Source organism: Glycine max, chromosome 15 (genome assembly GCF_000004515.6).
Source record: "Glycine max cultivar Williams 82 chromosome 15, Glycine_max_v4.0, whole genome shotgun sequence".
Lineage (NCBI taxonomy): Eukaryota > Viridiplantae > Streptophyta > Magnoliopsida > Fabales > Fabaceae > Glycine > Glycine max.
In genome coordinates, this window is record NC_038251.2 from 14,649,140 (window position 1) to 14,674,269 (window position 25,130).

General features: G+C 33.4%; 1 protein-coding gene across 3 annotated transcripts; it reads right to left on the minus strand.

Moving 5' to 3' along the window:
* Positions 1-4,323: 4,323 nt before the first annotated feature.
* LOC100789779 (protein TRANSPARENT TESTA 9) lies at positions 4,324-23,632 on the minus strand. Of its 3 annotated transcripts, none has more exons than XM_006597743.4 (21): positions 23,331-23,632; positions 22,329-22,380; positions 22,163-22,239; positions 21,952-22,085; positions 21,744-21,840; positions 21,545-21,602; positions 20,655-20,763; positions 20,423-20,546; positions 20,149-20,335; positions 19,670-19,995; positions 19,298-19,386; positions 19,154-19,224; positions 17,442-17,576; positions 15,118-15,183; positions 9,327-9,464; positions 7,880-7,985; positions 7,719-7,790; positions 7,548-7,606; positions 7,270-7,429; positions 5,310-5,476; positions 4,324-4,977 (listed from the first exon to the last, which is right to left on the minus strand). In XM_006597743.4, exons 1-21 carry the CDS (start codon positions 23,381-23,383, stop codon positions 4,624-4,626), a joined length of 2,634 nt encoding a protein of 877 aa, XP_006597806.1. In that variant the 5' UTR covers positions 23,384-23,632; the 3' UTR covers positions 4,324-4,623. The 3 variants fall into 3 exon arrangements, with proteins under 3 accessions (XP_006597806.1, XP_040866085.1, XP_040866084.1); XM_041010151.1 differs by having other exon boundaries at positions 7,548-7,603; positions 17,466-17,576; positions 23,331-23,631; XM_041010150.1 differs by having other exon boundaries at positions 17,466-17,576; positions 23,331-23,631.
* Positions 23,633-25,130: the final 1,498 nt, after the last annotated feature.

Sequence of the window (25,130 nt, forward strand, 5' to 3'; positions counted from 1 at the left end):
TTTGCCTAACAAATATATACATAAATTTTTATGCACAATATTTGTAATTAAATATTATCAAATTTTAATTATATTAATTAATACATATCCTGAAAAATCATTTATGCAAATACAATTTTTTATACAACCTACAAGTATCCTTTCTCATATTAAAAAGGAAAAAAATGACGCTCAATTATTCTGCCTATGAAGAAAAAAAAACAACTATCTCTATGCATTTAAGACTATGAAAATAAAGTAAAATATTTATCTAAAAAAATATATCATTATGTTAAAAAAATACTTAAATAATAATTCTATTTGAAACTAGACCTACTAAATAAAGTTAGTTATTCACAAAAAATAATTAGTTCTTTTAATTTTAAAATGCTTTTCATATAAAAAATTAATTGTAAAAATCCAAGGGGAGCCATACCTCCGTTTCTGACTGAAAAAATAACATGACATATTATAGATACTCTCAATTTAAATAGAACTACTTTTTTGTAAAGATTTTTTTTAAAATACCATAAGTATGTTTTATAGGAGACAAATCTATCTGTTTGAACTTTTTAAAATAACCGTTAAAGAAAAACTCTTTCTCTCAATATTTAACACAAAGTGTACCTAGAATTTGAAGTCAAAATTACTAATTAAATTGGAACAATCCCATACTACTAGTTAAATTGAAATAACTTTGGTATAAAAAAATGTGTAATTCTAAAATTACCCCATCAGTCATAGTGACACTCCTCACTAGCAGCAGCATCTTCGTTCCTAATTATACGTCGCCAAGCGACAATATGTGGGGACTAGGAGGAGCTACCACTAAAGTTTTTCCTAAGGTATATCCCCTTCATGTAGTACATATTTCCTTACAGTTACATTTTTTTCATTTGATAACTTTTTCATTTCTCGTTCAAAAATATTTTTTAAGCCGAGAGAAAACCAATCATACAAAAGTGGGTCTTGCTATTTAAAGAAAAAGAATACCTACTACGAGTGGACTAAAATAAGTTCCACATTTGATGATACAAACACACGCTGTCGGCGTAATAATGTGCACAAAACAGTGTCGAGTAACATGAGTGGAGTAAATAAGTTCAATTTAGTGTTCTTAATCCAGCTTATCTCTGTAATTTTATCTGGTAAATACGAGTGTGTGGCGGCAGTGTTCTTTGGAGAGCATTGTCAAAGGATTTTTTATATGACAAATGAGATATTTCGTTATTTATTTTAGTTTAGTTTTTGTTCAATTTGATTATTCTTTTAAAAAATTTAATTTGATTCTTTATTTTATTTTTTTAATTCAATTTAATCTTTTATCTTTTAAAAAGTTTATTTTAATCATTTATCTTATTTTCTTGTTAAGTTTAATCATTCAATCTATTTAAGATTGACATTGTCAATCGTTTAAGAATGAACTTTTTTGTTAAAAATGGAATGGAGGGAAATGGAAGAAAACTGAATAAAAAAAATATTTTTAAATGATTAACGAAGTTAATCTTTAAATAGATTGAATGACTAAATTAAACCAAAAAAATAAAATAAAAAAATCAAATTGAATGATAAAGTTGAAGGCAGAGAGATAGGAAGAAAAGAAGAGAGAAACTTAATATTACTTTGGATAATGCACAAAATGAACAAATCAATTTTTACATGAATATATTGAGTTAGATAAACTTGTAACTAATTTGTAACTAACTAAACTAAATTGTAACCAACTAAACTAATAACTAACTTGTAACTAACTAAAATAATATTTAACTAACTTGTAACCAACTAAACTAATTTTCATCTCCAATACCCCGCAAGCTCGAAGGTGTTGAAAACACTTGCAGCTTGAAGAAGACAATACATCATCATCAAAAGAAATGAAAATAAAGTTTGAAAACTTAGAATATAGCTAAACATGTCGAAAATACATCGACCAAAACAGAAACTTTTAAAAATCTTCAACCAACTTTAGCTTTCTCAATCTTCTTCCAAGAGTCCAAAGCAAACATCAAAGTTTAACCATCAAATCATTATTAATCATTATTAATCCATGAAACTATCAAAGCTTAACCACCAAGCAGAAACTATACATCAAAGTTTACCACTTGGCAGAAGTAATGAGGCTTAACCATCAAGAGCAAAAGCAAAATAACAATTCAATGTTTAACCATCCATGGAAAAAGCTTAAACAATGCTTAATCACCACGAACAGAAGTTTACATCAACAAAATAGAAGAATCACAAAATATGTCTTCTATGAGAATTTTTCACAAACACTTTGTGAACCAACAATAACCAAAGTTTAACCACTCATGACAGAAGCTAACAAATGAACATCGCTTAACCACCACACATGGCAGAAGCTAAAATCATCAAAACAAACCAAACAATAAGTCAAAATCTTCAGAAGCATTTAATCAAACACCTTCTAGGCAAAAACTGGATAGTGCTAGACATGAAGAGACTTACTCTAGCCATGCAAATGGAAACTGTTTTGGTTCCTCTTCCGCTTCCCACTAATATCCTTTATCTTCACAAAAACTGTTCTGGTTGCTCTTAACTTTGGTACTCCAAGTATATGCCCATATGATTTATCTGTCTTGATCAGAAATGGTCAGGTGAGCAATATTTTGCTTGTTGACAAACTGCGATAACCTCAACTTAGAATTTGTGTTGAGTTGGAAGTGACGGAAAGGAGAAGAGGAGCAACCGATTATGACTATCATTGGTGATTGTAAGAGTCAACAACTAACACCTTTGATCTTTCGTAAGCAAGAAAATGATGAGTGGTGAGTGTGTGTGAGAGAGAGAAAGAGAAAGAAAAAAAAGAATATATTTTCCTTTGATGTGATATCATGATAAAGTTGAAGGTAGAGAGATAGAAAGAAGAGAAGAGAGAAATTGAGTATTACTTTGGATAATGTTCAAAATGGGCAAATCAATTTTTACATGAATACATTGAGTCTTATATAGATAATCTTGTAACTAATATGTAACTAACTAAACTAATTTGTAACTAATTAAATTAATAACTAACTTGTAACCAACTAAACTAATATTTAACTAACTTGTCACCAACTAAACTAATTTTTATCTCTAATATTGAATAAAAAAAATAAGATAAAGAATTAAATTAAATAAAAAAATAAGATAAAAGACCAAATAATTTTTTTAAAAGATAAAAGACTAAACTAAACTAAAAAAAATAAAATAAATGATCAAATTAAATTTTTTAAAGATAAAGACCAAACAAACAAGAGAAAAGACTAAATAAGTCATTTAGTCTTTTTTATACTTATTCTTAATCAAACCTTTTCCGAGATTTTTTTTTAAAGAAAAAGATTAATGCTCTAACAATATTTCTACTTTTCTATCCATAAGATACACAACTTTTCAATAATCTCGCATGCTCAAACCTTGGGGAGGAGGCTTCAAGTTACAAATAAACCACAAAAAGCTTTTCAACAGAATCTAGTTTGATCGTGTTAAGTGATTTCCCAAATTTCAGCATTGCAACAAAATGCAAAATATGATTAGTGTCCAAGATACTCATAAACCTATCAAATCCGATGTAAAAAAAAATCAATCCAGAAAATCAAAAACCAAATAAGTCAAAAACCAAACAGATTAAAAAAACATTTTTTTAATGGATTGGATTAGATTTTGGATTTAATTTTAAAAACCAATCAAGTCCAAAAGGAACTTGTGTATAAGTATATTTTTATTCATAAATATATAATAACACTCCTAATTCTATTTTTTTTCTTATATATTTTTAAAATTATCATATAACTCATACATATTTATGAAAAACATATTTAATCAAAGATATTTTTTTTACTAAATACTTGAGTTAAGATACGTAAATATTCTATCATTAGTTATATAATGACACAAATAAATTATTTGATATTTTAAATTTTTATTATATATCTTACCTTTTATTTAATGTTTTGTAAAAAAAATTAAGATTAAAACCAAAAATCAATTCAATCCAAATCTCTTTAAATTAAAATCAGATTGAAATTTTAAACAAAATCCAAATCTCTTTAAATTAAAATCAGATTGAAATTTTAAACAAAACCAATTGGATGATAAACTATCAACCAAAATAACTAGATCGAATAATTTATCTCTTTAAAACTGATCTAATTCAATCTGCGAATACTCTTCTCGGTGCATGTGTGTGAGAGAGAGATTTTATCCATGTATATGACAAATTGACAATTCAATTCAAAGTCATCAACGATTCCTCATATGATATGAAATGAATCGTTGGCTAGCCAAACCTATCATTATTCCATAATCCATAAAATTAGCAATAACTCGTTAAAATAAAGACACTTGTTTGGGCAAGAAGGAATAAAACTTTCTTTACGGAGTTCCCTCAAATTTACATTTGTTACAGAGCTTAGCAATAAAGTAATACAAACAAAAATATGGGGCCTAGGTTAGAGCTCCTAAAGAATGAAAGGCAGCAAAAGGAAAAACTAATATACAAAAAGAATGACACTAAACCACAGTAGCTAATCTACAAATTTGGTATGTATGTATTTTTGGAGGATATACAAAAAAGGGTGACCGACTTAATAATTTCCCACCCCTCGAGTAGAAAACCGCATGTTATTGCAAATAAAGTCAAAGACCTTACACAGAATTGGGAGGTGTTGTTGAATGTGAAGAGGAATCCTCCTCCTCTGGGCCTGATAAATCCAATGCCGTTTCAAGGTTGAGCAAAGGCTTTAGTCTTCTGTGAACCTCGTCACTCAGAAAATTAATCTCTTCAAGAATCATGGATAAAGCAGACTTGCAAGACTCCTCATCCCTGAACGCCAATGTCCATCTACCATCGACAAAAGCTTTTGTCTTTAATTTCCCGTGGGCGTGGGCGTGGGCGTGGGCGTGGGCGTGGGCATTGAACTTCGCAGGATCTAGAACAGGTAAAGAAGACGGTCGGATCCGCATATGTAACCATCTTGGGTGTTTATCATCAATTCTGGGCTAAAAAATGAAGACAGAAAATTATTGTAAAATTATATACTGAGTAATCAAAGTAAAAATAATTGTAAAATTCAATTTTTCAAATTACATTCACTCTTTCATTCTTTCTTTTTTTAATCAGCATAAGAAGTGAAAAAGAGAAGTCATGCATGAATCTTAGCATATATTCATGCATGCAGAGCATAGGTTGAGATTCATAGGAAAAAAAATAAAAGCAACAATGCCACTTGTTAAACTCTAAACCAACAAGATAAATTTGTACCGTAGGTGTCGGCTAACCAAACTACTTGATTCAAGATAAAAATGCAAATGTGGCAGACAAATATACATACATTGCACCCAGCCAAAGGTGCAGCAACCCGAACAACTCCATAGGGCTTCTTCAGTGGCAACTCTTCTGCTAGCACAAGCCACCCAGAAGTTCCTGCAGAGATTGCTAGAAAGCAAAAATGGCGCTCTTTGCCCCTTTCGAAAGCAATTCTACAAGGCACAGCACTAACTGCACAGGGAAAATAAGAGCAACTTTACCAAAAACTAGTTGATAGTCAACCTAAAATACTATTATGTAACTCTCTTCTAACAAGGAATTACAACCTTAAATTAAGAAACATATTCACAGACAATTAAAAAAAACAAAGAAACACCCTCAGTTTAGTCCTCCAAAGTTACATACATTATCATATTATATAAAAAAATTGGTTATCATATCCCTCAAAGATCTAAAACACAATTGTAAGTCTACTAAATTTTTTTTCATCAAATTAACCTTTCAAAAGATCTAAAATGCACTGGTTGTCCTTATGAAGGACTAAAGTAGTACCAAAAAGAATCTGCGGGACTAATTTGTTTACTAAGGACGAATGATATATTAGGCTAGTTTGTTTAAACTTAAAAACAATTTTAAAATAAGCGCTTTTTAATAAAAGTGTTTTTCTAATAAGCAGATAAGATTTGCTTCTTAAAATAAGCAGAAAAATATTTTTTTAAGCATAAGCAGTTTAGACAAACACATTTAAGAAAACAGAAGGTTGCTTATTTTATTAAAATAAGCGTTTTTTTCAACAAATAAGTTTTAACAAAATGGCCCATTACCAACTGAAATTGATGTTTAATTAGTGTTTATTATGATTATGATTAAATACAAAATTTTACAGAAAGTACAGCATGAATGGTCCCAGAGTTGAGAAATTCTTACAGAGAGAATGAACTCTGTCCAAACTACCAAATACACACATAATAAATGCCTCCGAACCCTTACTTACATCATGTACTAGGAATACATAGCTGCTATATAACTGATAATGTCCTTCATACGTAGACACATAACTACTACATAACTGTCCTGCACAATTAAACACATGACTATCCTACATAACTGCCACATTGCAGTATTCTACATCCTACTACACCCCCCACTGGAGTATACCTTCCAAATATGTGGGTTATTGGATTTTCAAATCCCATCAACTAATGTGGTGAGGTGATAGTGATACATGTAATTTTGGCTGACCCAATTGAGGGTTTCATATAAAAGAGTACCATCAAGAGAGAAATATAAAACTATAATTTGCATAATAAATTACTTTTTAGAAAATTGCCAACATTCCTTCACATTTCAACTGGGCACAGTTTTCCCTCTCTCTGCAGTTAGGTTTATTTCCAAACAAGGTGTATGGGTTTCATGTCACTATTAATTGATGAAACTGACATACCATGTTTACAATGCATTTTAGAATCTTGGCTTTATAAAGCCATAAACCCCTCCAGTATACATAAAAATCTGCTCTTCATCATACCATTTCTAAAACTCACAGCAAAGCTCATGAGTCATTCTAGGCACAGTGTTATGAAAAACAAAATACACAAACCAAATTATTCCCCCTTCCCCTATCTAAAGGAAAAGGGAGAGGGAATACAGAATGGGGTCTAGCTGCATGGGATATGAATAATAGGATTTTGGAAATATAAGATATCTGTTTGTTTTGGTACTATTCAAAATGGGTATCCATCAGTACTAGGTGTTCTAATGATAGCACACAAATTATAAATTTCCATCTCAAATTAGGAGTACTTGGTTATCATGTCATGTTTTATTACTATTAGTGATGCTCTCAGACTATGTTATGCAACTATGATCCTGTGTCCTTGCCCCTCCCAATACACACCAAAAACCCCAGGTTCTTCTCTTCTATCTTCCTTTTGCCATTTGAACTATCATGTCTAAGTAATAATTTCAATATATGTAAAAACAGTCAAGAGAGAATACAGAAAACTCCAGTTATGAACATTTACCAAGGCTGACTTCAGTTCCTGGTTTTGGGCCTGACACATCAAGTCCAGAAGTTTGGGCACGAGAATTTGCTGGGAGATCACCAGGAGGATAAATAAGAGGTTTCTCAGGCAAATATCTACCTAGAGTGAATATTTGAAGCTGGTGCAGAACTACAAATACCTAACAGAGAGTGGGGCGCACAATTCATGAAAAACAAGAATCGAGAAAAGTCCAACAGTGTTAGCATGTATCCTATAGTGCACTTTTAAGAAAATAACAGGCAAAAATAAGTGCAGACCTTCACTACTTCATGCATTTTTTCTCCAGCAGCAAATGATGAGCCCTCAGGTATATCTTCTGTACAAACAGAAACATCAATTAAGGGCACTCTTACTATTCTCTCCATAACCACCAGCCAAAGGAAAAAATGAATATTGGAACAGCTCCATGGTTGATAGTACAAGCTTACCTTCTGAAGATAACATCTGAGAAGGAAAAAGTATGCACTTTGGTTCTTTAGGAGGGTATGATGACTCCATTGCTACAGGTAGAAAAATATTTGGTTATAGCACAAAAGTAAAACACTAGAACATAGAAATCCATTAAGCACAAGATATGTTATAAAATCACCTCTTTTGCATTTTCTCCACTCATTGCAAAGAACGGTAATAAGAAGATCGGGCCAGAAACCTCTAACCTCCTTTACAAGAGCAGTAGCAGAGTTCTTGTATGAAACCTGTATTTGCGGGGAAAATAGATCCAACAGCTATTAGGAGATGCAAATAGCAGATATGAGATTCATATATTAAATGCATTGATAATAACCAAATGAAAATATGGTAAATTCATGTCTATACCCATACATTGAACATATTAATTGACTATTAATTATTTCATGTCATTGGCACATATGCTTCGATGCAAGCAATCATCACACAAACCATCAACAGAGTCACTCATTGACTAGGTTTGCAAATCAAAGAACTATTATTCACAACTTAAAAAACTTTAACCTTTTGGAATTTAGAAATAACCCCCATTCCATCCCAAAACTAACAAAGAAAGTTTTATGCCACTAGGTGAGTTCAGCTACATAGATCATACAACACCATTGTTAAAGACTAATTCTCAAGAATATTATTCACAATTCTATCCCAAAACTAGGATTAACAAAAAAATTATCATAGATGACGATTTGAAAAGCATGAAAGCTTTTTGTGTAATTTGTATCAGTATCTTCTCTCAAACTACTCTTAAATTCCTTCAAAGATTTATGAAAATGATATTAGGAAAAAGCGGAAAGAAATTTTTAACTTCATGATAATAAGCAATAACCATTTTTTGAGGAAATATTCAGCAACTTCAATAAAAAGGTCTACAACAATAAAGAACCAAATTATCTGGATACAATCATACAATCAAAGCCCTCAGTTGTTTTACAAATCAAAAGAATGGTATAGGTTACCATGTCTTCCATAGATGTGCCCACAGGCTTCTTATTGAAAACTAGAATTTCATGGACAAATGGAAAATACTATACTAAATCATGCATGGAAGTATTAGAGCTCCTATTCAAGGGAGCCTGCAATTGGGCGAGGCTTCATTAGAATGTTCGAAAGTTAACAGCTGTTACGGTGGGGCTATGAATAGGAAGAATTTAGGAGGGTAAGTCAGTTTTGGGAGTTGTAATTGGCTGTTAGGAGAGATCAGGTTCTCAGTCCTGAATAACACACTAACACCTATGTAATTCGTTTCACCTTCTCTAGTTTCACCTTCTCTAGAAACCCACTGTTCCTTGCGATAAAGGATTCTCTTCTCTTATTTGTGTCTATCCTGTCATAACAGTTTACTATGAAGAGAATTTTTACGTCTACATAAGAATAATTGAGTCTTCGCAAGTTATACATCTGGAAGAACATAAAACAGACAATGAACCAAGATATTCCTTGTGCCCCACTCAAAAATCACTTCGATATACTAAGCAAAGAGGTGGACATCCTATATATATAAACAATATACAATATAGGTGCATGTATTAATTCTGTGGGTGTTGCTGATAAAGACTATATGTTCTTACCTGCAGCAATTCCAGATGATGAATGTTGAATTCTGCCTCGCTGTAAGGAAGCAACTGCCGTAAAAGCCAACCACCATCCCACAGTGTCTCAGCAGATATATTAGAACGGCAAAAGAGACTCACTAATGCATCGAGCACCTGAAAAATGCATGCGCACACACCCACATTATACATAATTAAATTACTAAACATAATGTGATAGAACTTGGTATTGCAGAAAAGGTAAATATGGAGACCAACTCTGAAATTCAGAGGTCAAGAAAAAACAGAGATAAAAGTATTGTTAACAATACTAGGAACAACTAATCATTATATGTTTATGTATAGCATTCATCTATGTTGTCAAAACTAGACCAGACTGGATGGTAGAACTAGGACCGGGCATTAGATCAGTTCATTTAACCCTAAAAACCGGCATAACCAGTTCACTGGAAAAAGAAAAAAAATACTTTTTTATTATAAAAAAACCAATAATATGATGATTAATACAATTCTTACTAATGTGTGATGATTGGTAATTTTATCAATTATAATTATTTAGTTTCCAGTTGTAATTGCCAATGAATATTACGACATATTTGATTTCATTTCATATTTAATTGTGAATACTATATGTTATGAGTTATGTCATTTATAAGTGAAATTTAATTTTTATTTTTATGAAGTTATCAATATTATGTTATACATACATAATATCAACAAACACATCTTGAGTCTTATTTCCCTTGAACTTGCTACAGCCTCCAAGGTAGGATTCTGTTTATCAGTTTATGCCATCTCTATTAGGAAGTCTCACATCTCCTGTCTCAATTTTTGGGGTGTAGCTTATATATCTGTTGGACAACTTCACTTAGTGCCAATTGATTTTAAGTTGAAATCTAAAATGGTATAAAAGTCTATAGCCCATCTTAGTTCTTGTCTATTCTAGTAGGCTTGCCTGTATTGGCAGGCATCTGTGTAAGGAGGTGTTAGGAAGTCTCACATTGCCTGTCTCAATTCTTGAGGTGCAAATTATATATCTGTTGGGTAACTTCACCTTATATATCTGTTCTTGATTTCTCGAGTTTCTTGTTTTTTCTCCTCCTGTGATTTTTTTCTCAACATCATGTCTACTGAAAAATATGATATCCTCTTTGTTTGTCTTAATGGAAAGAACTACTCCACCTGGGCATTCCAATTCCAGATCTTTGTCAAAGGCAAGGAGCAATGGGGTCATGTTGACGGAACTGATTCTGCTCCTGACAAAACTACGCATATGGAGGCACATGCCAAATGGGAGGTCAAAGATGCACAGGTCATAACTTGGATCATAGGCTTTGTTGAGCCTAATATCATCCTCAATCTCAAACCATTCACCACTGCAACAAAGATGTGGGACTACTTGAAGAAAATTTATAACAAAAATAACTGCTCGCATGTTTCAGCTTGAACATGAAATTGCCATTTTTCAACAGGATAGTCTCTCAATTTCTGATTTTAATTCTCATTTCATGAATCTTTAGGTTAAATATACTGACATTGTCTATAAAGATTTGTCAACTGAAGGACAAATTGTAGTCCAAAACGTTCATGACACCACAAAACGAGATCAATTTCTTATGAAATTGAAATTTGATTTTGAGGGCATTCGAACCAACCTAATGAATAGAGCTATTGTCCCCTCATTGGATGAATGCCTAAATGAACTACTTCATGAAGAACAACGTCTCCTCACTTAGACAAACATGGAACAACATAAATCTGCATCCCTACTTGTGGCATATGCAATACAAGGCAAACCTTGAGGACGAGACATGAGTATTGTCCAATGTTTCTACTGCAAAGGCCATGGACATTTTGCTTCCCATTGTCCTAAAAAGTTCTGTAATTACTGCAAAAAAGGTCATATCATAAAAGAATGTCAAATCAGACCACCACGGAGAAATGCAACAGCCTTCACTGCAACTAATGGCTCTTCTACTACTCCTGTTTATGGGGATCAGAATCCGCCTGCTTTGGGTCTTTCAGGTAAAGCTTCTTTACCCAGCTCTCCTTGGTATTTTGACTCTAGCGCATCCAATCATATGACCATCAATGTTGCTGCACTTACCAATGTCACAAATTACTCTGGTAATTTGCAAATACACACTGCAGGTGGAAACAATTTACCTATCACAGCAATTGGTGATATTTCCTCATATCTTACCAATGTTTATGTTTCTCCTGATCTCACTAGTAACCTTATTTCAGTTGGTCAATTAGTTGATAATGATTGTAGAGTTGAATTCTCAAAATCTGGTTGTCTTGTACAGGATCAACACTCAGGGAAGATGATTGTGAAGGGACCTAAAGTTGGACGTCTTTTTCCTCTTTATTCATCTTTGTCACCATGTTTTTTTCTGCCTTTTATTTCTTGTAATTCTGCAACTGATAATTTCCAATTATGGCATAAGCGTCTTGGTCACCCAAATTCCAATGTACTTCATGAACTGATGAAATCCAAAGTTCTTGGCAATAAAGATTCCCCATCTTTTAGTGCTGTTCAATTTGATTGCAATTCTTGTAAACTTGGTAAAAGTAAAATTCTACCATTTCCAGTTCATTAATCAAATGTAAATCAGCCTTTTGACATAATTCACAGTGATTTATGGAGAATTGCACTTGTAATATCTCATGCACATTAGAGGTATTTTATCACTTTTGTTGACGACTATAGTCATTTTACATGGGCTGCTTTTTGCGTTCTAAAGCTGAAGCATTCTCTGCATTCAAATTCTTTCATGCTTATGTTCAAACTCAGTTTTCATCAAAAATTAAAACCCTGCATTCTGACAATGGGGGTGGGGGGGGGGGGGGATATACATCTCATTTGTTTCAAGAGTTCTTGTAGGAAAATGGTATATTATCACAAAGGTCTTGTCCTTCCACACCCCAACAAAACGGGGTAGTTGAAAGAAAAAACCGTCATCTTCTTGATGTTGTCCGTACCTTTATGTTGGATTCCTTTATGCCCTCCCGTTTTTGGTGTGAAGCTCTTTCAACTGCTGTCCACCTTATTAATCGGCTGCCTTCTCAAGTCTTAACCGATGATTCCCCTTTCTTAAGGTTATTTGGTAAGCCACCTAATTATTCCACTCTCCGCACCTTTGGTTATGCCAGTTATGTTCATCTTCAGCCACCAGAACGCACCAAACTCACAGCTCAATCTGTTAAATGTGCTTTTCATGGTTACTCAACCCATCAAAAAGGTTTTATATGCTATGATCCTCATTTACATAGGATTTGGGTTTCTAGAAATGTCATTTTTCAAGAAGATACATATATTTTTACTACTAACCAAGACACTCACTCTTCTACATCGAAATCTGTTTTGTCATTGTTTCCTAACAGTTTTGTAGAAGAACAAGCTCATCCTCCTTTCATGGTTTACCAAAGATGTCCGATTGTTCCACTAATTCAGCCTCCAAGGCCCCCTCCCGATCATTCTCTGGCTGCTGATTCAACGCTTCAACTAGTGCCCGTCCCTTTACGTCACAGTAATCGCGTTTGTAAACCACCATAAAAGTATGATTTTTCTGAACCTTTATCTTTGACAGCAACTTTAGCATTTGTTCCTATTCCTTCTTCATATAAACAGGCAATGGAGCATAAATGTTGGCAGGATGCTATAGAAACTGAACTTTTTGCACTAGATGAAAATCAAACATGGGACATTGTTCCATGTCCTCCATCGATTAAACCTCTTGGCAATAAATTTGTATTCACTATAAAGTTGCATTCAGATGGATCAATAGATCGATACAAGGCTAGATTGGTTGTTCTTGGAAATAAACAACACTTTGGCCTAGACTATGAAGAGACCTTTGCACCGGTGGCTAAGATGACTACTGTGAGGACTATTATTTCCATTGTTGCATATGAATCTTGGCAAATTCACCAGCTATATGTCAAAAATGCCTTCCTTCATGGTGACCTCAAGGAAGAAGTTTACATCAAACTTCCTACTGGTATGTCCTCACCATTACCTAATACTGTTTGCAAGCTAAAACGTTCTTTGTATGGATTAAAATAGGCACCAAGAATGTGGTTTGAAAAGTTTAGCACAACACTACTTGGCTTTTCCTTCATCCAAAGTAGTTATGATCCATCTCTCTTTCTACAAAGGACCTCAAAAGGAATTGTAATCCTCCTTGTTTATGTAGATGACATTATTGTCATTGGCTCAGATCAAGAGGCTATCACTACAATCAAACAATTGCTGCATACAACTTTCCACATGAAAGATCTTGGACAACTCACTTATTTCTTGGGATTAGAAGTACAATTCCAATAAAAAGCATCTTTGTCACTCAACACAAATATACTCAAGATCTAACTCAGCTAGTTGGTCTCACCACTGCAACTACGGTTGACACTCCCATGGAAGTTAATGTCAAGTTAAGACGGGATGAAGGTGAACTCCTACAAGACCCAACTTTATATAGAAAGTTGGTTGGAAGTCTCATCTACCTAACCATCACAAGACCTGATATCTCTTTTGCTGTCTACACAATCAGCAAATTCATGCAAAATCCTAAACACTTGCATCTTACAGCAATACAACGAATCATTAAATATTTGTTTGCCACTCCTAGCCGTGGTCTCTTCTTTCCTGCAGGTGCACCAATACAACTTCAAGCCTACAGTGATGTTGACTGGGCTGGATGTCCTGACACAAGGAAGTCTACTACTAATTGGTGTATGTTTTTAGGAGATGTCCCTATCTCCTGGAAATGCAAGAAATAGGAATCTGTCTCTAAATCCTCCACTGAAGCAGAATATCGGTCCATCTCTGTCGCATGCTCTAAGATTATTTGATTACGAGGCCTTCTTTCAGAACTTGGTTATTCACAAGCAACACCAACTCCATTGTATGCTAATAATACAAGTGTCTTACAAATTGCAGCAAATCCTGTATACCATGAAAGAATATAGCACATAGAGATCGATTGTCATTCAATCAGGGAAGCCTGTGACCGCAGCATTATCACTCTGCCTCATGTCTCAACATCTGTTCAACTAGCCGACGTCCTCACCAAATCTTTGACACGTCAATGGCATAATTTCCTAGTCAGCAAATTGATGCTTGTAGATTCACCAACATCAATTTGAGGGGGGATGTCAATAAGACTGATAGGCAGATTATTTGTCATTATTTGTGCAGATTTATTGGCCCTTTAAACCAGCATATCTTATATGATTGTATAGCTGTAATTGTGTAATTATATCCTTAATTACTTAGTCCAGCTATAGGTTACCATATATAGTTTTTTAGCAAACTTCAAGGCTAGAAATCAGATTGTATCATAATATTTAAAGAAGAATTCTCCAGAGGAGAGTACACAGTTTTCATCCTAATTTCTAAGTTTAACAATCTCTTGGGTCTTTGGCCGATGGCTGTTTCAAGTTGCTATTTCTGATATGCAGAGAGACTGGGCAGCCTTTCTTTGCTGAATTCTTGAGTTTCTCTCATGCTCCTCGTTGTATTCAATTTCTTATGTTTTAGATTATCTTTCCCCAATTGTACTTTACCTCCTTTCTCTCTTATATATATATATTTTTTTTTCAATTTCAATTTTTAAAAAATGACATCATTGAGTGGAGTATACAAAAATATGACCTATTATAAGGAGCCAATTAGCCAACTATGCTAGTGCTACAGTTCCATTATCTTAAATGAAAAGATGTGCCAACCAATAAGGAGTCAAGGACTTTTACATAGTATAGATGAAACTATTACATAAACAAGACTCAACGAGATACAAACATGTACCTGAAATCTAGGCACACGAGGGCTCATAAGAAAATCAGAAGACAGAAAAGATAACCCGTACTGCTCCTGTAAAACATGGTAAACAAAAACTAAGGAAGCCAATATCAAGCAAAGGAGCTTCTAAATATTAGTAAGAAAAACACAACTGAACATATAACTTGCTCCACAAATACATCACAAAATTAAGTGAATCAAATCAAACATTAATACAATTTAGATATAATCTATTAGAAATTATCAAAACAGATTCAAAATTTCGAATAGCCATTTAGTAAGTATTTATATTGAGCCTATGATACAGATATGATGGTGCATCCACACCAAAACCGATACTCATATAATACACCGGCATTTGTGTTTTTGGTGTATCCTTTTATTTTTGGATATCCACCACCCTCAAATTACTTGCCAACCTCAATTATAATATATGGACTCGGGAGATGGAGAACTTGAAACTTAGTCTAGGATAGGACAATCACATGCAGATATTTCTTTTACATATATGAATATACATATTTTATTTAATAACTAATATATATTGTTCTCCCAGTATCTTAAAAATATGTCAGTATTTAAGTATTGTATCATATCAGATGCTTGTTCCGCCCATACCCATGAACATAATATCCCGCCAATTTGATGAGATATTTCGGGTCATCCCAACTTGACCAAAAGTCAATTATGTTTCGGTTCATCCAACCCCAACCTGACCAGGTGTCCTACATATTTTTAAAATTTAGACTTTAACAATTATGTATTAATAAAAAACTTCTAAACTTAACGTATAGCTTTATATAACATGATATTATATTTATATTGATATTATTAATTTTGAAATATATATTGAAGATATCTTAATTGAGTTTCATACTTCTTTAATTCTATGGTTTAGTTAAACATAACGTTAAAATTAATATATTATGAGAATATATTGGGTTGACCCAATCTTGTCTCATATATTATCAAGTCCTAATTGGGTTTGAGTTCAATTCCAAATAAATAATCCCATCAAAATTTCGAACAGATAGAAACTAAGATAAACCCGTCCTATGAGCACCACTGAGTAGTACCGTTTAATTTTTTTAGATGATGATATTATTACATCCAGACGATTAAAAATATTTGTTTCTGTAATTATTTGAACCAACTTTTTTTCCTTTCCTCTTCAGATTTTTATTTTGCTCAATCATTTTAAGTAAAAATTTATTCATTAAGTCATATTGTGACAAAAAGTTTAAATTAAATTGAATTTTATAGAAATAAACATTTTCATCTCACAAAATTTTGTTAATTTTTAAATTTTAGAGGTAAATATTTACATTATATTATTAATATCTAAATTATGATTGAATACATACACCACAAGGACTTTACATGAAAATATATTAATTTTGAAAACTAGGAATCTATCTAAACATATTACATTATGAAATATAAATACCTTCAAAAGAAATTGACCTAAAAAAACACATTTGCTTTAGTGATGGAACAGGGCAATTGGCAACCTCTAAAGGATCATTGGTTCAAATAGTAGGTGCTTCCATTTTTTAAATTCGTGAACCAATTTATGAGGTTTGGCCAGTTTCTGACTGGTTCATGACAATCCAGTTGCATAAGCCAGGTCAGATCAGCTGGAGAACCGGTTCAAGGTTAACCCACTTCAACCATCCGGTCCAGTTTTCAAAATATGGCACACAGAAATATTCCAAACCATTTTTAATTATTATACTTGAAAGATGGACCGTTGGGATGGGATCCTTAAGGGACAAGGAACTGAAGGAAGCAATGCTCCTTTGGTATACATACAGCTATTATCAAGGTCTTGATCGGCGATCCCCAATTCTCACTCGGTGATAACTAAATTAATTATGGTCCCATGAGACAAAATTAATAACAAAAAAGTGCCAATACAATTAAGGGAAAATACAGGCTCAGAGAACCTGTTAAGCAACACATGCTATGACAACTCCTCTCCACCACATGCATGACAGAGAAGGGAGAAATTTTACCAATTGCTCAAATTATTAACTAACCAGGAACAACAATTAGTTTAGAAAAATTCCAGTATTCAACCAGTATTAAGATAGATTATGTTAATTATCTGGGTCTTGTGGGCATTCCTGACCCAGAAGACCAGACATGTAAATATCCTGAATTAGGCTAGAACAAAGCAAGAGTGGAAACTGGAAAGAATCAGATATTAAATCTAAATCAGAGTCAGGTAGTGAAATTAACAAGCAAAATAGAAAAGTATAGAACCAAGCTTGCTTCAAGAAGGAAAAATGAAAATTATAATAAAGGCCAAATAAAGGACTGCTACTAACACTTAAAAACAGGGAACTGCAAACCTTGATCTTTTCAAGATAGACACCAGGCTCACATCCACTGCCATCCCTCATCAAGCTATTTTCAGAAGAAAAAAGTTGCTCTTCACCTGACGCCTCACCAACCAAAGCTTGCTATAGAAATATACAATGCCAATCAAATAACATACAACAATAAACCAAATTCATCAAAAGTAGAAAGAAGCACTATTTCACTAGATTAAAACTATGAGCTATTTTCCCCTACTACTGAAATGAGCCCAATTTCAAAATGAACGGAAAAAAAATCAATAAACCATCTAGCAATAACCTTCCTAGGTAAACCTGTCAAATCCTCCACCATATCATTGTTTCTTCCAGCAACCAAAGAGGTCAGAATACCTTCCTATGATAATTATTCAAGACATTATGTAGATCAGGTTTTCACACATCCTAACTTTATTTCCTCAAAACAAAAGTTTCTTGTCAAAACTTAATTCAGATAAATTCTAAACACCAGTCAATAGTAGATTTCTACTAGTATTTCAAGTTTGCAATTGCTGCCATCAACAATTGTTTCCCTTTTCTTTTTTCTAACTACAAAACAACTTTCTTATTCTTCCATTGCACTCTAAGCCTTGAATGAAGCTTTCTCCAGCACCTTCTACTTCATTTATAGAATATCACATCCAAGAATAGTAGGGATGTTAATACGTGCTATTAAGGCTATTAATAGAAAGTCTCGACATCTTATTTTTGCAGACAATGTAGTCCTAGTTGAAAATAGTCGAGAAAGGAAATAAATGAGAAGTTAGTGATGAAGAGGCAAGCTTTGGAAGCATATGGCTCTCATTTAAATAGAAGTAAAATGTAAGTTTAGCAGGAGGCACACCAATCTTAACTTTGAGGATCATACAAAACAAGAAATAGATGGAGATGTAAAACATTGAATTCAAGCAAGGAGGAAGAAATGGAGTGACTTTAGTGTTATGACAGAAAGATACCACTATAAACTAAGGAAAAATTTTACCACACCGTTATAGGACCTAGGATGTTGTATGACAGAATGTTGGGCGGTCAAAAGTCAACAGAATAAAGTCAATGTACCATAGAAAAGAATGTTGCATAGATGAGTCGATATACTAGACAAGATTAGGAATAATTTATTAGTGAGGAAGTTGGGGTAGTACCTTTTGTAGAATAAAAAAAAGGTAGAACTTTGCCTTTGGGTGATTCATGCATGTGTGGAGGATAATTGTAGAAGCCGCAATTAGGGAAATAGATCATACAAAGGGTAGCCTAATCTCTAGAGGCAGGGATACCAAAAATCCAGTGGGAAAAGGCTACATTATTGGTTGCTGTATTTACAGATCTTTTAATAATGGCACTTGAAGGTAAATTCAACAGTAATCGTAAAAATGCTAGTCAGGATAAAGTCCTAAGGAAAAGAAATAATAATAATATCACTTCCTGAGCTCTAATACTCAGCTTTTCTGCATATTTGGCATAAAATGCCACATTTAATATGGCCAGAAAATCTTAAAATACAGAATACAGGACATCATCTACAGCAGCAACAATATAACCTTGTGGGAGAATCTATTACAAAAATTTGGGCTCTGGATATCAATAGTAGAAATCCTACCTGATGCACCATATTGACAAATGGAGGCAAAAGCCAACAGTCAAACGCTTATAAATTTAAAATGGGCAAAATTGAAGATGCAACATACCAATAACTGTTTCTTGTGCTGTTTGCGTTGTGGAAGAATTCCAAGCCTATCTAGCATTGATTCATCAAGTTCTACAGAACAAGATATATTAAGAAAACAGAAATGAGGGCAATGGTAAAGCAAACAGATATTCACTGGCACAACCTTTAGTTTGCAGTAGAGTGGCAAGAACACTCAAAGAACCCAAAACTTGTACATCATCCCCTTTAGTAACATATGCAAGCAAAACCTCCCTACATCAGTTAGAGTAGAAATGATGACAAAAAAATCATCAGAATTATGTTAGCAGAGTCCAAGAACTAGAATATTACTTTTTCATTTGATAGAATAGAAATTGCATGTTGTCACTTCAATTACTCAGTAAAAACTATAGGAATAATAGTTTGGGCTGGCCTGACAAGTTTACAAATGCTTCCAGATCCAAAGACAAGAAGAAAACACAAGATAACTGTTTTCAATCCAATAATATATCAACAAAAATCAAGTTTAAATTCAGGTGAAAAGAGTGACCTTTACCTTAAAGCCAAATTTGAACTGCTACAATTATCTTCTGACATAATACTTTCTGTGTCTAAACCTGAAGAACTAGAAGACTGTGGGACATTCACTGTCAAGCATTCTGCATTGCACTTGGCAATATTATCATCATCTGGTTCTTGGCTTACGGATGTAAGACCACGATCAGATATATAGCCATTGACTTTACCCCTAGAAAATCTTGTAAAGGTCTCTAAGGGATAAAAAAGAGCGGCGACTATGGTATTTGCCAAATCTTTGATCTTGACTATCCTTAAGATGCAACAAAGTAAGTAGAGAGAAGTGACAACACCACTTTGCATGTCCTGTATTAATGTGCTACTAAACATTAACAAGAACACGCTGTATAATAAATATTAAATAAAAATCCATCCAAGAAAAAATCTTTTAGAGATCCTTGAACAGATGCAAATGTTGATCAAAGTCAACATAGAAAGACATAAAGAGAAGTTCCATACATTAGTGTCCACTATTCTCAGGGAAGGAAGAAGCATTGGAAAAATCAGAAGCATCAAAATGCTGTCTGTTATTAGCCTCCCAACATCAGGAATTCCAGCAGAGATAACATCGCTGAAGTAATACAGGTTATCCTCAATTTCATCTACAGCAGCAACAATTGCAGAGGTTGAATCTGGGCCTGGATTTCTGTCTCAGTAACAATAACTTCTCTATCAGGAAAGAAGAAAATCTTAAGTTAATATGCCAAAGAGAAAAGAAGATATGATGTCTTACTTCAGTGTCTCAGAGACCAGTCTATTTAAATCCATACATTGATTCCTAAAAAATGAAACCAGGTTCGAGAAGTATTCGGTGTGAGGTGCACTAGTTATATATCTATTAACACATTCATCCCCAACTGAAAAGTGTACAGCCAATTGTCAGAAAATTAAATATTTTTGCATCATAACATAACTGAGTTCAGGAAGAAAAAAAAATGGAGGCCATGTAAAATAGTAAATCTTACCATGATAAACATTAAGGGTCACAGTACGTACAGCAGTGCGAATCATGTTCTCCTCATGAAAGGCAAAGCGTATTGCCTCAACATACAGTGGAAATGAAACTACTTCATCCTAAATGCATAGAATATACAAAAAACATTTAGAGATGTAGAAAACAAAGGCAGAATTTTCTGATATCTCCTTCCCAGCCAAAACATTATTGGAAAAAGAAGGTCAAACTACTCAGTTGAATTATTTGGAAATTTACAAGTAAGTGTCTAACTTTAATTTTTTTCTAATTAGGTCCTTGATCATGTACTTTTTTTAATTGAGTTCCTAGGGTTTTTAAAACCGCCATAAATTGTCATTTTCTAACGGTTTCAGGCCACTATAAACTAACCCCAGGGACCTACTTTTTTAGTTCAGGATCCAATTAAAAAAATCAGTTTAGGGACCTACTTGAAAATTACTAAATAGTTTAGGGACCGAGTAATTTAACCAAAAAAAAATCAACTATGCTTCAAAGACTGAGTAAAAACAGAAGGCCAACTATGCATATATCCATAAAATTAATAATCTCACAAGATGGACTGTTACAGCTTACAGGAATACCAATTGTCCAACAGGCTTCTGGTTCAAACCTATTCACTGTATTTAAACAGTTAATTTTGTATCCTTCCATTCATTTCTTTTTTCTGATACCAAAAACTTTCAACATAAAGAATCTGCCTTAAAACATGCATTGTCCACTTTTTATAGCCAACAGCTAGAAGAAATAAAAAATCACTCTCATTTCTTTTTCCATTTTAAAGCCTTAAATATTATTGTTATTAAGACCATCTTACAGGTCTACCTTAAGCTAATATTCTGAATAATTATCAGACTAAGTAGACCCAGAGAGCAGAAAACTTACATTGCGAGTCTTCACAAGCAGAGAAATTGTATTCTTGTTCAATTTTCCACTTATTGCTCTTCAATGACCAGAAGACATTTAACCAAAGAACTAGTTAGCAAAATTATACAAAGGAGGGTCAACAAATTTATACAACCCCAGAAAACAGATTTCATGAATCATAAACTGTCATTCAACAATAGGATGCATTAAATCGAACCTTAAAAAGGATATGTAGTATGACAATAGCTCTTCGTTGCGAAAGTCGAATGAATATGTAATTAGGTAGTTCATATGTTCATTACTAAACATATAATCTGCAAAAAGGTACAAAAAAAGATGATTATTTTGCCCATCAACATTGTTAAATCTAGCCGAGAAACTAATGTAACTGCATAGTAGGAAACTTTATTCGACAATCAACATACATATAGCGTGTTCACTTCTTAGGTTCTGGATCATAATGCTCACTGTCTGTAGCAACTGAAGTGGAATACTAACAGTTCTGCTAAGTTTAAGAACACGTACAAACTCTGCCACAACTTGTTTTTCCATGAAGAATCTGCCACAAGCCATGATATATAAATTCCCAGCACTAAACAAACTCTACTAAGTAACACAAGCATAAGGGAATCTCACTCAAAAAAGCTTGGGTCATGTTGGTCGCCATATGTTATCAACTCCGCAATAGATCTCAGTGCCTCAATAACAAAATCCTTCCACACATTACACAATTTAGAGAACTAGGAAAACCATGAAAAATGAGTCAAAGAATGTTCTGAGATTAGGATGAAATTATTATTACCTTATTAACCTCATTAACTATTTGAACTTTCGCCAATTGATCAGTTAAGTACCTAAGCACCATAAGGCAGCAGGACAACACTTAATAAATAAACAAAATAAATAATCAGTAAAGTTTACCCAATCATTTTTTATATTATCATTGAGCATATATATCTACAAAATGAACTTCAATTCAACATTAAAGAAATCACAACCGGGTTAGCATTAGCAACAAGATTCGTATCCTCTATCCCCTCTCCCAGTTCCCTGATAAAATGCTGACAACCTAAATAACAAATGCCTCTAAGAGTGAAGCCTAATCTTTGTCTTTGTAATACATATATTTTACCAGGGGGAACATGTTTGTCATCTGGCAAGTTGGAGACACGGCCAGGGATTTGTTGCAGCAAAGAAACTAATGCTCTAAATGATACCCTATGGAACATACAGCTCCGTGCATTTTCATCATTGAAAATAAGAACTCACTTTTAAACACACTCTTTATTATTAGCTAAAATTCATTGTGAATCACAAAACTGTGTAGGACTCACTCCTTATTTAATAAACCCACTCATGATTTGTAGTTTCCAATCAATTTTAACCTACAACAGAGTGTGTTACTATCACTCCTCTGAAAACAAAACCAGTCCAATTACATATCTAGTTACCAAAACCAATGGAACATTTTTTACTCTTCTCAGTCCCTCTCGCTCGCTCGATCTCTGGTGTTATGCACTAAATCGAATTATACGTTGCAACTATTATAATCCAAATCAACAGACAAAATAGTCCGGTAAGTAAGGAACAGCAGAAAGTTCAAAAGCGAAACCCTTCACTTCAATTCAAGCATTCAACCACAAACAGAGACAACTACAAACAAAATTGACACACTACAGGTCTCGGGAACAGAAACAGAGACGCATAATTGAATCATCGATCGGCCGAAAGAGAAATGCAGATTTTGTCTTTAATTCAATTTGTGTTCAATTTAGGTGGCATTTACGCAATTCGGAACGCAAACCTGAGATGATCCAAGGTGAAACGATCTCTGGATCTCCAGAAGGAAAACCACATGGTTGTGCGGATCACAGCGCCGAATTGAGCTCACTGAAATTCATGCTGGAATCGAATGCGAAACTGCTCGATCCTTCTTCCGAGCAGCTTCAGAAGAGAGAGAGAGAGAGAGTAGGGTTTTCGAAAGATTGCGATGAGAGAGACTGTTACCGAAAGAAGCAGGAACACTTGGCCTCAAATTAACGAACCAGGTATTGAAGAAGAAGAAGAAGAATATAAGGAAACTTGAAAAGTGATGCAATTTGTCACAATTATTATTCTATTTATTTCTTTAATTTAATTTAATTAACAACGAGAAGGGACTCGCCACTTGCAAACCGGGATCTGGATTCGACCCGATTCGTCTCATTATGCGGATCGGCTTTGAGCAACATCCTTTTCTTTGCCCAATGTGCATCTCAATGGACCGGTTAGAAATTCTTTTATCAGATTTTTTTTCTTTTAAAAAGACAATTGTTATATACTTAAACTAGTATTCTACCGCATCCGCATGGGCGTCCTTTATATATACACATGTATTGCTTTTAACTCAATTCATTGTCTTTTAAATTAGATGTGGAATCATATTTTTTATTTGGAAAAAATATATTATATACTAAGGAAATTCGCGATAAGAATAAGAGAGTTGTCGATAAATCATCCAAACCTAAAACATTATATACTAAGGTAGTAAAAGATAAGAATAAGAGGGTCGTTGATAATTGATCCAAATCAAAGACATTATACCATAACTTATATAACTTATAATCATTATATGTATGTCATTGTAAGTTAGACATGTGGCATTTTAGAAAAACCATTTTAGCAATGAAAAACTAAAAGAGATACAACGATAATAAACACAAAATGTTATAATAAGTGAAATTATAGTTGTAAAACAGAACATTAAACCCAAACTCAATAACTCTTAGTTAACTTTTGTCACTCCAATTACCTTTCCCATTGCAGCATCAAAGGTAAAGAGAATTTTGTCTCCCTTCTGTAGTTTGTTATATTTACAGTAACGCTTTCAACCTTTTCCAATCTTCATTGTGTTCTTGTGAAGTTGATGGATCAGACATTTGCATTCAGTAATAACTCCACCTAAGAACTCAAGAATGATTGAATCAGATTTAGCTTGCATTAAGAAATTCGCAACATGGAAGGGTAAGTTTTGGCAAAAATGAAATATAATTTTTCGGGTATGCAAAGAATTGAAATAATTGTATTCCAAATTAAAAGTGAAAATAAAATAAGTGAAAGACAAAAAATTTTACCATATGAATTGACTTCTTATTGCTTTGTACTTGCTCAAGGTTGCTTCAAATAAGATCTCTTCTTAGTTGGCTGCATCAGGTGACTAAGGTTTGGGAAACTGATCACATTCTCCACCCTCTTGAGGTTGAAGTCGTTTATTTTTTAAAACAATAATTAAGAACAATGAGTGAAAAGATATATAACAAAATAAAAGATTGAACCTCAACAGTTGTTCTATTATGAAAATGTAACCTAAAAAATTAATCATTGGTTGTCTCGTGTTTTGATTTCCTAACCTGCAAATTCAATTACCTAATTGAGTAAATCATTGCATTGATCAAATTCATAAAATCTTATCAGTAATTCTTTTAGTGGTAGTTCAAGATGAAAACTAAAATTAAATTTAATTAAATGAAATAGAACTGAAAGTTGGAGTAGGTGTTTAGAACAACTTACATTTCTAGAAGAGTGTGAAACTAATGAATAGGAGAAAACATCTCCAAAATCATCC